The sequence below is a fragment of the Sander lucioperca genome, chromosome 4 (assembly GCF_008315115.2).
Source record: "Sander lucioperca isolate FBNREF2018 chromosome 4, SLUC_FBN_1.2, whole genome shotgun sequence".
NCBI lineage: Eukaryota > Metazoa > Chordata > Actinopteri > Perciformes > Percidae > Sander > Sander lucioperca.
In genome coordinates this window covers 43,436,639-43,450,421 of record NC_050176.1, presented here as the reverse complement: position 1 = coordinate 43,450,421, position 13,783 = coordinate 43,436,639, and the positions used below count along the sequence as shown (strand labels likewise).

Here is a 13,783-nt window from a genome sequence, read left to right as displayed (position 1 = left end):
TACACAGTCATGGAGACTTTTTAACCTACAGATATTGAAGCAGCAGCAGGAGAGTTTTCTCACTTGGGTACAATAATACATTACTATATGTTTTATTTTATGAAGCGCTGTACAATAAGGCCTCTAAAATGATCTAAAGTGATGCTGAAATCATCTGCTGAGGCCAAAAACAGACATGAACAATATGTTTATGTCTATTATATTTTCTATTGTTTTGGGGGCATTTTTGTCTTTTTATTCAGACGTTGACAGCAAAGATGGAGAAGACATTTGGCAAGAGAGTCCACATGTCCTGATAAGTAGTAGTAGATTATGTCAGACTAAAAAAAAGGGGCCATCTACTCCTTTTCTAAGTGTTTAATGAAAGGAAATTAAACTTAGATTTTAACATACACTGATTATCTTATTCTTAAAATTATTTATACATTCAATTTACTTTAAAATACTTAACAAAACTCTACAAAAGTCAATGCGCTCAAACAAAAGCAATCTAAAGATACAGAATATAACGTAGGGAAACAGCTGAAATGCAGTGCACATAATAACAATGCTCAATCCAAAGCTGGCTACCAATATCAAAAGTGTGTTTCTCTTGTACCGCAATAGCTTCTGGAATAAAGACAACTTCCTTCCATTTATTTCACATATTGTATACATAACCTAAAATGCATTCCTGATATGATCTTTTAAAGTAGTCACAAAGGACATTTTAATTGTTTGACAATGTCAGAAAACATTATTTGAAATGTCTTCTAGTTGACCAGCCATAATAATAACAATAAACAATTGATCTGTGCACATCCCTCGTGTGTCCAGCTAATTATGTGGAAAGTAAAATGTGAGGTACTTTTATTTTACTTCATACTTCAGCTCCACTACCTTTAAGATGGAAATGTACTTTTTACTATACATTTCTCTGACAGTTTGAGTCACTTTGCAGATTATTTATTTTGCGTACTGAACATATGATCATTTTATAAAATGTGATTTATTGTATATATATCATGTATATTGATATATAGATTAAACTACCCAGCAGTAATCTGCAAGACTAAAATGCTTCTTATATATTAATGCATCAGTAATAATAATCTGATTATATAATATATAATATTAAATCATCTGTATACTTTGATACTTAAAGTACATTTAGCTGATAATACTTTACTTTTAAGTAAGATTCAGACCTTTGAGTATTGCTACATTGTAATATTGATACTTTTACTTCAATAAAGGATCTGAATACTTCTTTACTGCTTAAGAGTACTCTCTATGGTTTTAAAGCTTTATCAAGCTCTACACATTTCACAGTGAGAGGTCAGAGTCAAAGATTATGAACCCGAAACGTCCGGAGAACATGACGTGAAGAATGTCACGAACCATTTGTCTTTCTGAAAACAGATTTCACCTTTCCAAGAATTTTGTCTGAGACCAGTATGTGTGCATAAGTGTCTGTGTGTCTTTCGTCAGGGCAAAGGTTTATCAATGGCTGACATTAGGCTCAGCTTAGATAACAGGCGGACGCATGCACACACAGTTTAACTGATAAAGCATTAGCTCCATTTTGAATCACATATACACATATATATATATATATATATATATATATATATATATATATATATATATATATATATATATATATATATATACACACATATATATATATATATATATACACATATATATATATATATATATATATTGATCAGCAAAAATGTGGAATACAAACAAGACAACCATTATTATTAGGATTATTATTAGAACTAAAACTTTTAGTTGATTAATCGATTAGTTGATCAGTAAAACGTTACTTAATGTTAATATTTGGATATTATACAGTTATACAGTTATTGTTCGAGTAATTTTTTTGAGCAAACAATGCAGAAACATTTGCTTCAGCTCCTCCCATGTGACGATTTGGTAGGTTTGATAGGTTCAGTGTCTTTGGGTTTTGGATAGTTGGCCAAAAGAAGTTTGGTTTCTGGGAAATTGTGATGGACATTTTTATATTTTCTTTGCAATTTCTTAAAATAAACAAATCATTTAAATTGAAATCAAGGAAATAATGGTCAGATAAATCATTAATAAACATCATTGTTAGCAGCAGCCTTTAATATAAAAATAATAATATTATTTTGATTATTTTGATTATTATTATTTTGATTATTATTATTTTGATTATTATTATTATTATTATTATTATTATTATTATCATCAAATGCCATTCAACAAAATATTAAACATACAACCTGGTCTCAAGACAGGACACAATTACACACTGCGCAGTCTGTATTTGTGCGACATTTACTGACATCATTATTCTTTGTGTCATAAACGGTTAGCAAACGTGACCTGATGTGAGGTCACCTAAACTGCAGCACAAACAGGCTGTCATTGTGTCTCCACGTCTCCACCCACTCTGTGAGCGGGCACGACTTCAGCATCGAGTGGATTTGTTCTGGGCCGGGCAGGTCAGCGGCGTGTGCAGTGTAAAAGTTAGTTCGTTTTTATGTTTGTGTGGAGACGAGGAGGGTGGTTTAATGGAGGTTGTGTGTGTGTGTGTGTGTGTGTGTGTGTGTGTGTGTGTGCGCGCTCCCCCAGGAGAAAAGAGGACTCCTAATCTGTTTTCCTGGCTCTTCTTTAAAGGGAGAGCAAGACACACTAGAGGTTCCCTCTGATCTGCTGCCCCATCCATCCTTCACTTTCTCTCTCTCCTCCATCTCTCCTTTCCTCGCTTCCATCATCTGTCTCTCGTTCCCTCTGCTTTTAGCCCTCATTTTATCGGCCACCCGTCCCTATGCTCTCTCATCTGTTGTGTTGGCCCGCTCTGGTCTTTGTATGGCGACAGCCCCCATCTCCAGATACTGCCTAAGAGCTCTGATTCCACTTAATCACTCAGTTTTTTATTAGTTTTCCCTCGCAGGGTATTTTGTGTTCTCAATTGCATTTATCTATTATGCTGTTTCAGATTTATTGCTTTAGGAGGCAGACTGTGTGGCACACTACCCGCCAATACGGTACACGATGCTGTGATCTCTCTACGTCTGCCCCTCTTTATGCCTGTCTGCTTTCATCCCTTCAAAATTAAATGAACAAATACACAACGAGGGTGCTGTGCCACACTAGCTCACAACTCCTCTTCTACTTTATCTTATACTTTTTTATTAGTTTTCTTTTATTGGGCGACTTAAACTCTCGACTGCATTCATTTAGCATGCAGCAAAGACCACAGGGGAAGAGTATATGGCATCAGTTTTTCGGATGGTACACTACTCTTGGATCCATCTGTCTTGGCATCTTTTTTCGCCTCATTGCTTTACTTTTCCAATTTCACAATAACAATTAAAATCACAGGTATGGCTTTCTCTGTGAGCACAGATGTCTGTCTTTAAAAGAATTTTCTGTAATTAGCAAAATACTTAAGAGTGGCTTAGTAGTGACTGTGGCACCTTCAAATCACATTGCGTTCTGAAAGGGCAAATCTATACTGTTTATTATTATATTGCACTATTGAATTTTTTTTCCAAACACTAATGATTAAGGTCATTTTTCATGCCACGGCTTTGCCCTGCAGTCTGAACTGCTTATTTCTACTTAATTAGGAGACATGGCATGCATACTCAAAATATTTTGCCCCAAAATGGCGGCATACCATCCCGGCCCTCCATTTTGTTCTGTCACTGAATCAAGTCTGGATCCTGCACCTGACTTGTTGGATCAGAGATTGCATTTGAAAATACCCTCTCTCCATGCCCCGCTGTTACTATGCATCCCTCTTCTGGTTATTGGTCACCACAAGTGTTGTCTACCTGCTGCACCAATAGGAGGGTGCCCGCTGACTGACATCCCCTCCTTCTCCGCTTTGTTTCCAGGGGCTTCCTGTGACCGGGGGGGGGGGGGACATGGGCCCTGGCCATCAGCTCGACCGAATCCAGAACCAAATGAGGAAGGGACTCAGAGAGTCAGAGGTATAAAGGAAACAGAATAGTGAGTGAGGATGCAATAAAATATTATGATTATACAATGATAGTCAAGACAAAGCAAGAAACAACAACAGCTCCTTATTAGGATGAAAAAAAACAAAGAAAAAATAATAATATTCATGACCCTGTCCCTCCCATCCAAATTCAGCACCCTCCCTTCCTCCCTCCTCCTCACTTCCTCTCCCCTCCATTGGGTGGCAACACTTGGTATGGCACATGGTGAGACAGCTGTTGCAGGGCAACATGGGCATCTGTGGTGCTACATAGAGGAGAGAGGATAGTAAGGGGGTGGGGGGTTTGTAGGGGGTGAAGACAGCATCAAGAGAGAGGGATAGTACCCTCTCTCTGTCCCATGTACATATGTGTTTGTGTTTGAGTGTGTCCTAAAGTTTCAAGGATTATTATTGGATATATGTGGAAAGGTGGAGAGGTATTTTAGGGACAGACAAGAGAAAAAAAAAAAATCAGAGGAAGAAACAAGAAGGAGTCTTCTTCTTCTTTTTCTTCTTCTTCTTCTTCTTCTATGCCAAGCTGTGAATGAAAAGTAGCACCTATCCTCCAAGCTATGACAGAGACGACATTAGCATAAGAACACTAGGATAGGCCGCACCAAGACTGGAGTTAGTGCCTTCAACACCTAAAACATCGCACACACTCACGCACACACATCCTTCTCTCTGTCTGCATTTCATTCTATCTTTCTCACACAAACACACCCTACTAGACCCCCCCCCACCACCACCACCACCACCCTCCGTCTGCACCTTCCTCTTCAGAGGGAATGGGCGTTTTCCCAGGGTTATTATCACATGCCAGTTGCCCCCCCTCCCTTTATACACACACACACACCTCACCCCCAATCATTCCTCTCCCAGCACCTACCACACACCCTTGCCATTTCTCCCCCCCACCCCCAAAGTGCCAGCGCAGCCCCACCTCATGGTGCCAAAGTGGGCAGCCTCTGCCTTGGCGTTGCCTGGGCCTTCTGGTGCCCTAGATAGCTGCGTGAGTGTGTGTGTTTGTGAGCACTGGCCCAGCTCTGTGCGGACACAGCCAGCCCTTTAAACTGTGTCAAGGCTCCAGATGCTGGGAGAGACTGGGATTAACACAGGCGTTTGTATTCAGACACATACGTGCAAACAGACATACACAAGACATTCTCTAGGCCCATATATTGCATCACATTTCACATGCCTACATGTTTTGACCAAAGCCAGTGTGACTCTTACAAAGGAAAAGAAAATATGGAAAAGACAAAGAAAACACCCAGTACCTGCTTCAAAATTAACCAAAAAAATGTGACTTTCAGGGCAGCAACGATACAGCTTCTGTCTAAACCTACGGATCGTCTTTTACTGTATGGTATTAATAAAATGCAAACAAAAACACAGAAATGTATTAGACAGGATACAAAGGTATCAGAGATCTGATGACGAACCAACAGACCCTGGCAGAGCTCTGAGATGATGTAGTGATGCCAACGCCGCACCTCAGAAAGTGGATTTGGATTAGGCAGACAGAGAAAAGGACCTCAGAGACCTGACATACACACACACCCCAGTGTCCGTACACTAGCCCTTTAGCAGCATGCCACTACCCTGAGGGCATGAATGCGCACACACACACACACGCAAAGACACATACGAATACCAACCAAGTGTCCACCTACTGTTTCTTTTGTGGTGTGCCACTGCCCTCGGGGTGTGCAAATTTACAGACACAAAAATACATTCACACAAACACACACCAGCATGCACATTCCTCTGGTGATTCTGACATCATTGCAACTGAACTCAGTGAATAGGACTGAAGTGATGTGAATGATAGCGAATTACCAAGACCCCCACAAACTAGCAAAGGCTACAGACTGCTAATTACAAGTATGCAAGCATGTGTGTCCAAGTGTGTGAAAAAGAGAGAGTGAGGGAATGTTTTCTTCCAGTGTTCAGCGTCTCTCTCTCCCTGTGTCTTGCTGAGCAGTAGTTATGGTGCCAGTTATGGAGTGTTTACCATAGCAGGGAGCTGCCTTGGCACCGTGCCGTAATTTAGGGGAATTAAAAAGCACTAGACAGGCCCCTTTGTGGCACCGTGCGCCCGCTTTAATCTCCCCACGCCTCAGCGGGCACCCACAGCACCAGGAGTGGGCACCGTGCCCAAATGACCCCAGGCAATATGGAAATCGCCACCAAAAATCCTAACTAAGCGCCGAGCCCTGCCCTTGGTGCACAGTGTACACAGTACACACAGACATGCGCAAAGCGATGGTATCAAACACGCACACATGGTGCAAGAGGGACAACACCCAGCTCACAATGGTGCTTTGCACACTGTACAGCACTTACACACACTTACTTACACATATGATTAAAAACATGAAAAAGTAATTGCAGGCTCATAACATGTGTACATAATTACAACACTGAAATACACGCATACAAACACACATATCGTAGTTTCAGACCACAGGGGCATGAAATGAAACACTCCCGCTGTCTCTGTTGGCATGCGTAAACACACACACACACACACACACACACACACACAAATTCACTTTTCCACTCATCCAAAGTTGGTGTGTTCTTTTTGAAGTGTAGGTGAGTGTAATGCTTGTCATGAGGTCATCCATCAGGGCTAATGAAACTGGCAGACCCTGACACCGTCTCACTGGACAGCACCGCTGGCGCCGCAAGCTAACTCAAGGAGAAATGGACTGATTTAATTACACAGCGAGGGCACACACACACACACACACACACACACACACACACACACACACACCTGCTCACACATGCACAGAGAGAAAAAGACATACATGAACACATGTAGGCATACATACAACTTTTGCATACAGGTAGGCTAAATAAAAAAGCCAAGAGAACACACACACACACACACACACACACACACACACACACACACACACACACACACACACACACACACACACACACACACACACACACACACACACATCAAATACTGCCCATTAGCCACTTCTTGCCAAAACCATGTCATGCCAGCTAGCAGACTGGTGCAACATTTTAAAGTAGATGAGAAAGTGTGAGCTCAACATAGACGTTAACCTTAGCTGATAAACAGAACTCAATGCGCCATCATAGTAATATTAAGTTAAGGAGGACTTGTCATCTATACAGAAAAACTTGAAGGCACCTTTATTGAGCTAGCTGCGCCTTCTCACTGCAGGTTCACAATGTTCCCTTTCCTAAAACAAAGACCCACTTTGGCCCTGGAACAGGACGCACTCCCATCCCTCTCTCTCTCCCTCCCTGTCCATTTGTCTCCGTACTGGTTTCACTTAATAAGCTTCAAAGGTTTCTGGGCAACGTGGCTTTCAAAAAAAAAAGTTACCATGGCATTTATTTGGCACAGGGCACCTTCCCTCTTGCTGAGGATATGGGGTTGCCATGACACTGGTGGGCACCTTATAAAGCATACAATTGTTTAAGTGTGTGTGTGTGTGTGTGTGTGTGTGTGTGTGTGTGTGTGTGTGTGTGTGTGTGTAGGCACGTAATGGACATATTGTGCCAACCTCGGTTAAATACTTAGATGCTGGTAGGAAACCCAGGAGAGCGGCAAAACCAGCTACAAAGTTCAACTTTGCGCGCTAATTTATGCTTACGGACCACTATATCCCCCAACACACACACACACACACACACATACACATACACACACACACACACACACACACACACACACAACAAAGAACTAGGCCTATAGCATTTAATCTTACTGTTTTAATGCTTTTCAAATTGTATATGTGTGAAGATGAAATAAAAACAGAATATTGCATGTTTTTGGCTATGATATATTATTAATAAACTCAACACCAAAAGAACTGAGAGTAAACAGCATACATGCATTTTCTGCAAGTACATTCTGTGTTTGTTTTGGGTTCCCTCAAATCCAAGTGCTAACTTTAAAATTGGCTCCGGATTTTCACTGATGGTTAATGTTTTCATACTGGCATCTTTCTTTGTCCCTGCTAATGTTTGTGTGTGTGACTGTGTGCATGCAAATTTATTTTGTGCACTCCCATCCTAAGTAATTTGGAAAACAGTGAGTGCAATTGTTAGTGATGAATGCAAAAGTCAGAGCCACAGCACCCATGCTAATAACAGTTTGAGTGTGTGTTTTGTGTAAAAGTAATATATGACAATGATAATTATTGTTCTTTTTGTGATGGTTCCTTGACCTCAAAGTGGTCTTTGTCCAAAGTGAAACTACAGTTTTGCGGTCTGGCTTCAGCAGTCACCGCACACTTCAGTGCAATCGAGCCTCCACTAATGTGCAGTGAATGGGAGCCGTGAGCAGCTGCAGCATGTCTCTAATTTTGGCCAAATCTTTCCACACGTAGAACAAAGTTCCGATTTGAATTTAGGCTGAATAAAGATAGCCTTCCTTAAACTGTGCAACATATAACAGTTACCTCCATAATTTCTTTTTTGAAACACTTTGGCTCAAGGCAGTCTAATCGAGAACTACATGCTCTCATATGTTCATCAGTGCAATCCTATGGACAGGGCCTCTAGTGGCCTCTAGTGGTTTGTATATGATGTTACATCTCATCAACGGATTAATTGGAATTTGAACACAGCCGTGTCCTAAAGCCATATTACATAATTGTCATAGTATACAGTTTTAGCAGTTTGTATATAAAAATATTAACTTACTTTGCTATTTTATACTAACAGGAAGCTGTACAATACATGTAACACCGGATGTGACTTAGGGAAGTCACTGCCAAATAAACTTTACAAAGAGACATGATTGACTACTTGTTTGTTATCTTGCAAGATCTTTCTTGGGGTTGTTTCACCACCGTCCACATTTTATTCTATTTTTTTTTCAGTTGTGAGTAACTCTTCCTTTGTGCATTGCATTATGGGATAATAGTGTCAGCAGCACACTCAAAAGTTTTGAGTATACTTTGTAATTTCTTTCCAGTGTGAATACATTACAACACTGACCCAGACCATTCAAATAGTTTGCTATTATTGTTAATTACTGTGTATTGCACAAACAAGTGCCCATTCCTACATGGTGTTAGACACCAAAAATACTATTGTAGTGGTGAAATAATTCTCAGACAAGAAGATAACTTCTTACATATCACATTAAATTACAAAGAACTCTGTCTCCTGTTCTGAGCTCTACTAATAAAACCTGCTGCAAAAAAGGTTTGCTTCCTACAGTTTTATGTTATCCACCAAGAACTCATATAAAACGACAGACTTTTTATCCTTAAATCATCATATAATGAACAATAAATTATGACAAGGATTTTGTCTTCAATCTTTCCAAAATAACATAACAAACAAAGCTTTTTGCCTTTGGGAGAAGACTAAAGCTGCCTGTTTATATAGCTAATGGTAGTACACCTGGACGTAACTGTGCACATAGAGATCCTTGTCTTTTGGTTAAATTCTGCTTCACATTAGGCTCAACGCTGTACTGTACTTGTTTTTATCAAGCCAGTATGTTTATTAGGTTTATAAAAAATACCAACAGCAGGGCTCGACAGTAACGGTTGCCCGGTTGACCTTGGCAACCAGATTGAGTCAATTGGCAACCGTTTTGTGGCCTCTGGTTGCCCCCTTTGGCAACCACCTGTTCAATATTTTTTTTTTTTTATACATATATAAAAAGAAATCAAAACTAACAAAACTGGAAAATCTTATTTCAAAAGAAGTCAATATTATATTTGGTTAAAGTTTAAACACTATGATCGTGCGCAACACAACATTTCAGCTGTTGTGCAACCACTTTCCACACACGCGCATTTGCCATGAAAAGATACAGGCAACGCAATGTTCTGTTCACGTTAACGGCGCATGTTAAAATCCAGTGCTAATATGGCACCGGTGCCCGGTATCTACCGGACGGAATAGACCTTTTTCACAGCAGACATTTTGACTTGTCATAGTAGGAAAAGCACAGCTGAAATTGATAACCTTAATGATGACTACATTCCACTTAGGAGAGGCCCTGGTGTTGTGCATGCTGACTCACTGAAATAGCTTACTGGGACACTTGATGGAATTGAGCCATCGTTAAGGTTATCAATTTCAGCTGTGTTTTTCCTACTATGACAAGTCAAAATGTCTGCTGTGAAAAAGGTCCATAGCTACGCGGATTTCGGTGCCTCATTACGGTGCCACCAAGCTAAATGTCTCCGCTGCTCTCTGATTCTCCGAAACAGACGTTACAGGCAACAGAAGCATCGCTGCATGTCACTCTAGTAAACACTAATAACACGTTACACAGCAGGTAAGGATAGCCTACCATAGCTACAGTAGTAACTGGATTCAACACGGTTAAAATGCTGACAGTTAAACGATGTAAACGTGTGACTGTATTTTACAGGATTCCAACACCAGGACATACAACCGCCTGCTGCTGAAGCTATGAGCTAAAAGACACAAACTAGCACTATGGCCACTGCTGTTGCTGAAAAACAAAACGGCGGGACTAAATGTTGCGTTTACTGGTAAACTGGTAAACGTCGTGGTGCATTCAAAGTTAATGTAAAATACCCTTTTCTCATCTGTTTTTGTCTTTTAACAGCAATTTAATAGTGAAATAAGTAATTATTGTTAAAAGTTATTGTTATTACATTTTTAATAATCATTTAAATTCCCCCCTTTTTGTGCTGGTCCGAAAATTGATCCGATCCGTGACTCAAAACTTTGATCCGATCCGTGAATTTTGTGATCCGTTGCACCCCTATTTGAGAGGGATGGGAAATTATATTGCAGGCCATTATCTCATTGTTTCATTATTAAAATGTGTGGTGTAGTTACATAAGAAATTAATTGCTCCAAATATAGGCAGTTTAAAACATGGCAACCGTATTGGCAAGACTATATTTTGCATAGAGAAACAATCGCCCTATAAACAAGCCAGACATTTACCAAATCAGCTTTTGAAATATTAAGGAAATAAAAGCAATGCTCCTTTATTAACATTTGAGTAAATGTTCATATAATCTTGTGTTTTCTTCCGAGCTAGTGTTCATTGAGTTCACTGTCTCTTTCAAAGCTTTGTGTAACCTCTTCCAAGCTACGTGGAATGTGGATCATCTTGGGCTTTGCCAAAGTTTGTCTCAGAGCCCAAAAAGCTAAGAAAACCCTGCTTTACATTAGGCCTAAATAAAAAAAAAATCAGGTCAGAATTATGTTAACATTTGGTTTTGAAAACAATTGTTTTCAATTTCCAACTTTCCTGACATGAGACCAATTTTTGGGTAAGATGTGAACATAGATCAGGTCAAAAAGAGGAAAAGGAGGATTGTAAAGGCTTTGGGAAATAAGCCAACAAGTATTGCGATTGCAGTGGATATGTGCAGTACTAATCTCTGTTTACCCCAGCAGTATAAAACACCCTACAGACCTCAGGTCATATAACGTGCCTTCTCCCAAAAAGAATTCCGTCCCTGGGACCCAGAACATGAGTTTAATAGTTATTCTTATTAGCCTGTGCAACGGCTGGGAGCCTGCAAAATAAAATAGCTGTTTTTCTGTTGATCTGTTTACGCTCGCCTGAGGAACTTTACTACCGAAGGAGCCAAGACTCCAGAGCAAAAAAAAAAAACTTTCTCTTTCTCCCTCACAGCCAAAGTGGACTTATTATGTTACTGATGGCAGAATTCCCAGTGTGGAATTAGGACTTTGAGCTCAGATAACGTTCCTGAATCCCAGCACGGTGCTGCTTTTACTGGTGGTGGTCACACACAGCTTTCTGTCTTTGCCCTGAGCCAAACCAGCCGAGGAATTAGTCATTAATAGGGGGACAACTTTGGGCTGCTACTGTTTCCCATACTGATGAAGAAAGAATATAATTGTACAAAGATCTTTTTGATGTTGTAGGGGTTCAGAAATGTTTCTGTTTGTGTTTTTGTGTGTGTGTGTGTGTGTGTGTGTGTGTGTGTGTGTGTGTGTGCGCGTGTTTGTGAATGGTAGATGTTTTGAATTCTGAACTATATATCTGCTCCATTTGAGGATTTGCCTTTGTTCCTGTCCGTCTGTCTGTTCACCTGTGTCACCCTCCCACACAGCCTCCACACTACACATGACACAGTAACCTCCTGTTGTTCCCCGCCATTAGCAGTATAGCCTCTGTGCCCCTGTGTTGCCATAATAAAACAATAGAGTGCAAATCTTCCAATCTCCTTAATGTTCACTAATCTAATGAGTGCGGCAGGGATATTAAGCAGATTGCTGAGCATTACGTTTTACCATTAGAAACACAGCTACCAGCTATTTCAGCACTTCTGGGCGCTTTTCCTCGAAAGCCCCCCAAAAATCAGATTTTACCATTATTTCTGTAGTCTGATCCTATCGGCCTGCTGCGTCTTGGGTAGATTATGATTTGGCATGAGGAAGAGTGTGGTTACTGCTGTGTGTGGGAAGAAGTGTGTGGAGTGCATGTAACTGTACGTGTGTGTGTGTATGTGTGTGTGTGTGTGTGTGTGTGTGTTTGACAATAACAAGCTAATATAACAAGACCCACAGATTTTAATGCTTTTGCTGTCTTAATGAAATCCATTCGACTATATGTGCCTTACACACACACACACACACACACACACACACACACACACACACACACACACACACACACACACACACACACACTCTCTATAGTAGTCTCATTGCTTCCCTCAGGCTCTCCTGACAGGTGTGGCTCCCACACATAGACACACAGAGATAAACATTCACACACTCTCAGTCACACACACAAACCAGGCCCTACAGGGCATTTTCCCTATCCTGGGACTGCACAATGGGCACTTTGTACACCCCCCCAACTCCCCACCCCAGCCCTCACCATCAACCCCCCACCGGCTTCCAGCACATCCCTCTTTAAATGGGAGATTATGCAAATGAGCTCACACCACCCCACATATAAGTGATGTGCATTCAGTCAAATCTATAGTCTGTCTACGGGAGCATGTATGGGAGTCAGCACATGAATGTTTCTACTCAGTGAGAGACGGATGTGGCCTACACACAGTAAATAGACGTCCCAGGTGTTTGAACCAGAATAGTTCTTCCATCAATCACAAGGTGCAGTGATTTATTGTCGCTTTTCATGATCTGCATTGATTATTTTTTTTATCTCAAATATGTTCTTTCAAATTTATGCTTACACCACTAAAAATATTTCTTCGGCTTACAGGCGGATATCTAGACTCGCGGCTGAGATAATAAAAGACATTTCTTTGATCTGTAGCAGCTGTGAATGGTCTGATGGAAGAGCATATACAATATGGTGTAAAATAGTAAAAGTGAGTCAAAAATGTCTGCCATATCAAAAGGACTACCATCGGTGGAAGAAGTATTCAGACTTAAGTGAAAGTAAAAACACAACCCCATAAAGATACTCCATTACAAGTAAAAGCTCTGCAATAAAATTTTTACTTCAGCAAAAACACTTATTATCAGCTAAATCAAAAAGTATAAGTACTCGTTATGCAGAAAAACAGCCTGTTGGTGTTACATTGCTACATTATTGGGTCATTATTATTGATTTTTTAATACGTAAATATGATGGATGATGGAACCAATTACGTCATATATTGCTTTATAAAAATGCATCATGTCTTAAAACAACTTTATTTTGAAACTCTACTAATAAAAAACGTTTTGTGTGTAAAAGTTTACATTTAAATCTTAAAAGTATAAGAACTATAGCTGTTAAATAAATGTAGTGTGGTAAAAAGTACAATATAAAATTAAATACAAGTACTTCAAAATGACGTATAGTACCTGAGT

The 13,783-nt window shown here is 40.1% G+C and overlaps 1 protein-coding gene across 17 annotated transcripts in view; it reads right to left on the bottom strand.

Moving 5' to 3' along the window:
* The window catches only part of LOC116040463 (nuclear factor 1 X-type-like), a 120,062-nt gene extending 116,127 nt beyond the window's left edge, over window positions 1–3,935 (bottom strand). For all 17 annotated transcript variants that reach the window (XM_036000207.1, XM_036000213.1, XM_036000215.1 and 14 more), the window contains exon 1: window positions 3,813–3,935. In XM_036000207.1, coding sequence (XP_035856100.1) covers window positions 3,813–3,920 — 108 coding nt within the window. In that variant the 5' untranslated portion in view covers window positions 3,921–3,935. The remainder of the gene's footprint in view (window positions 1–3,812) is intronic.
* Window positions 3,936–13,783: the final 9,848 nt, after the last annotated feature.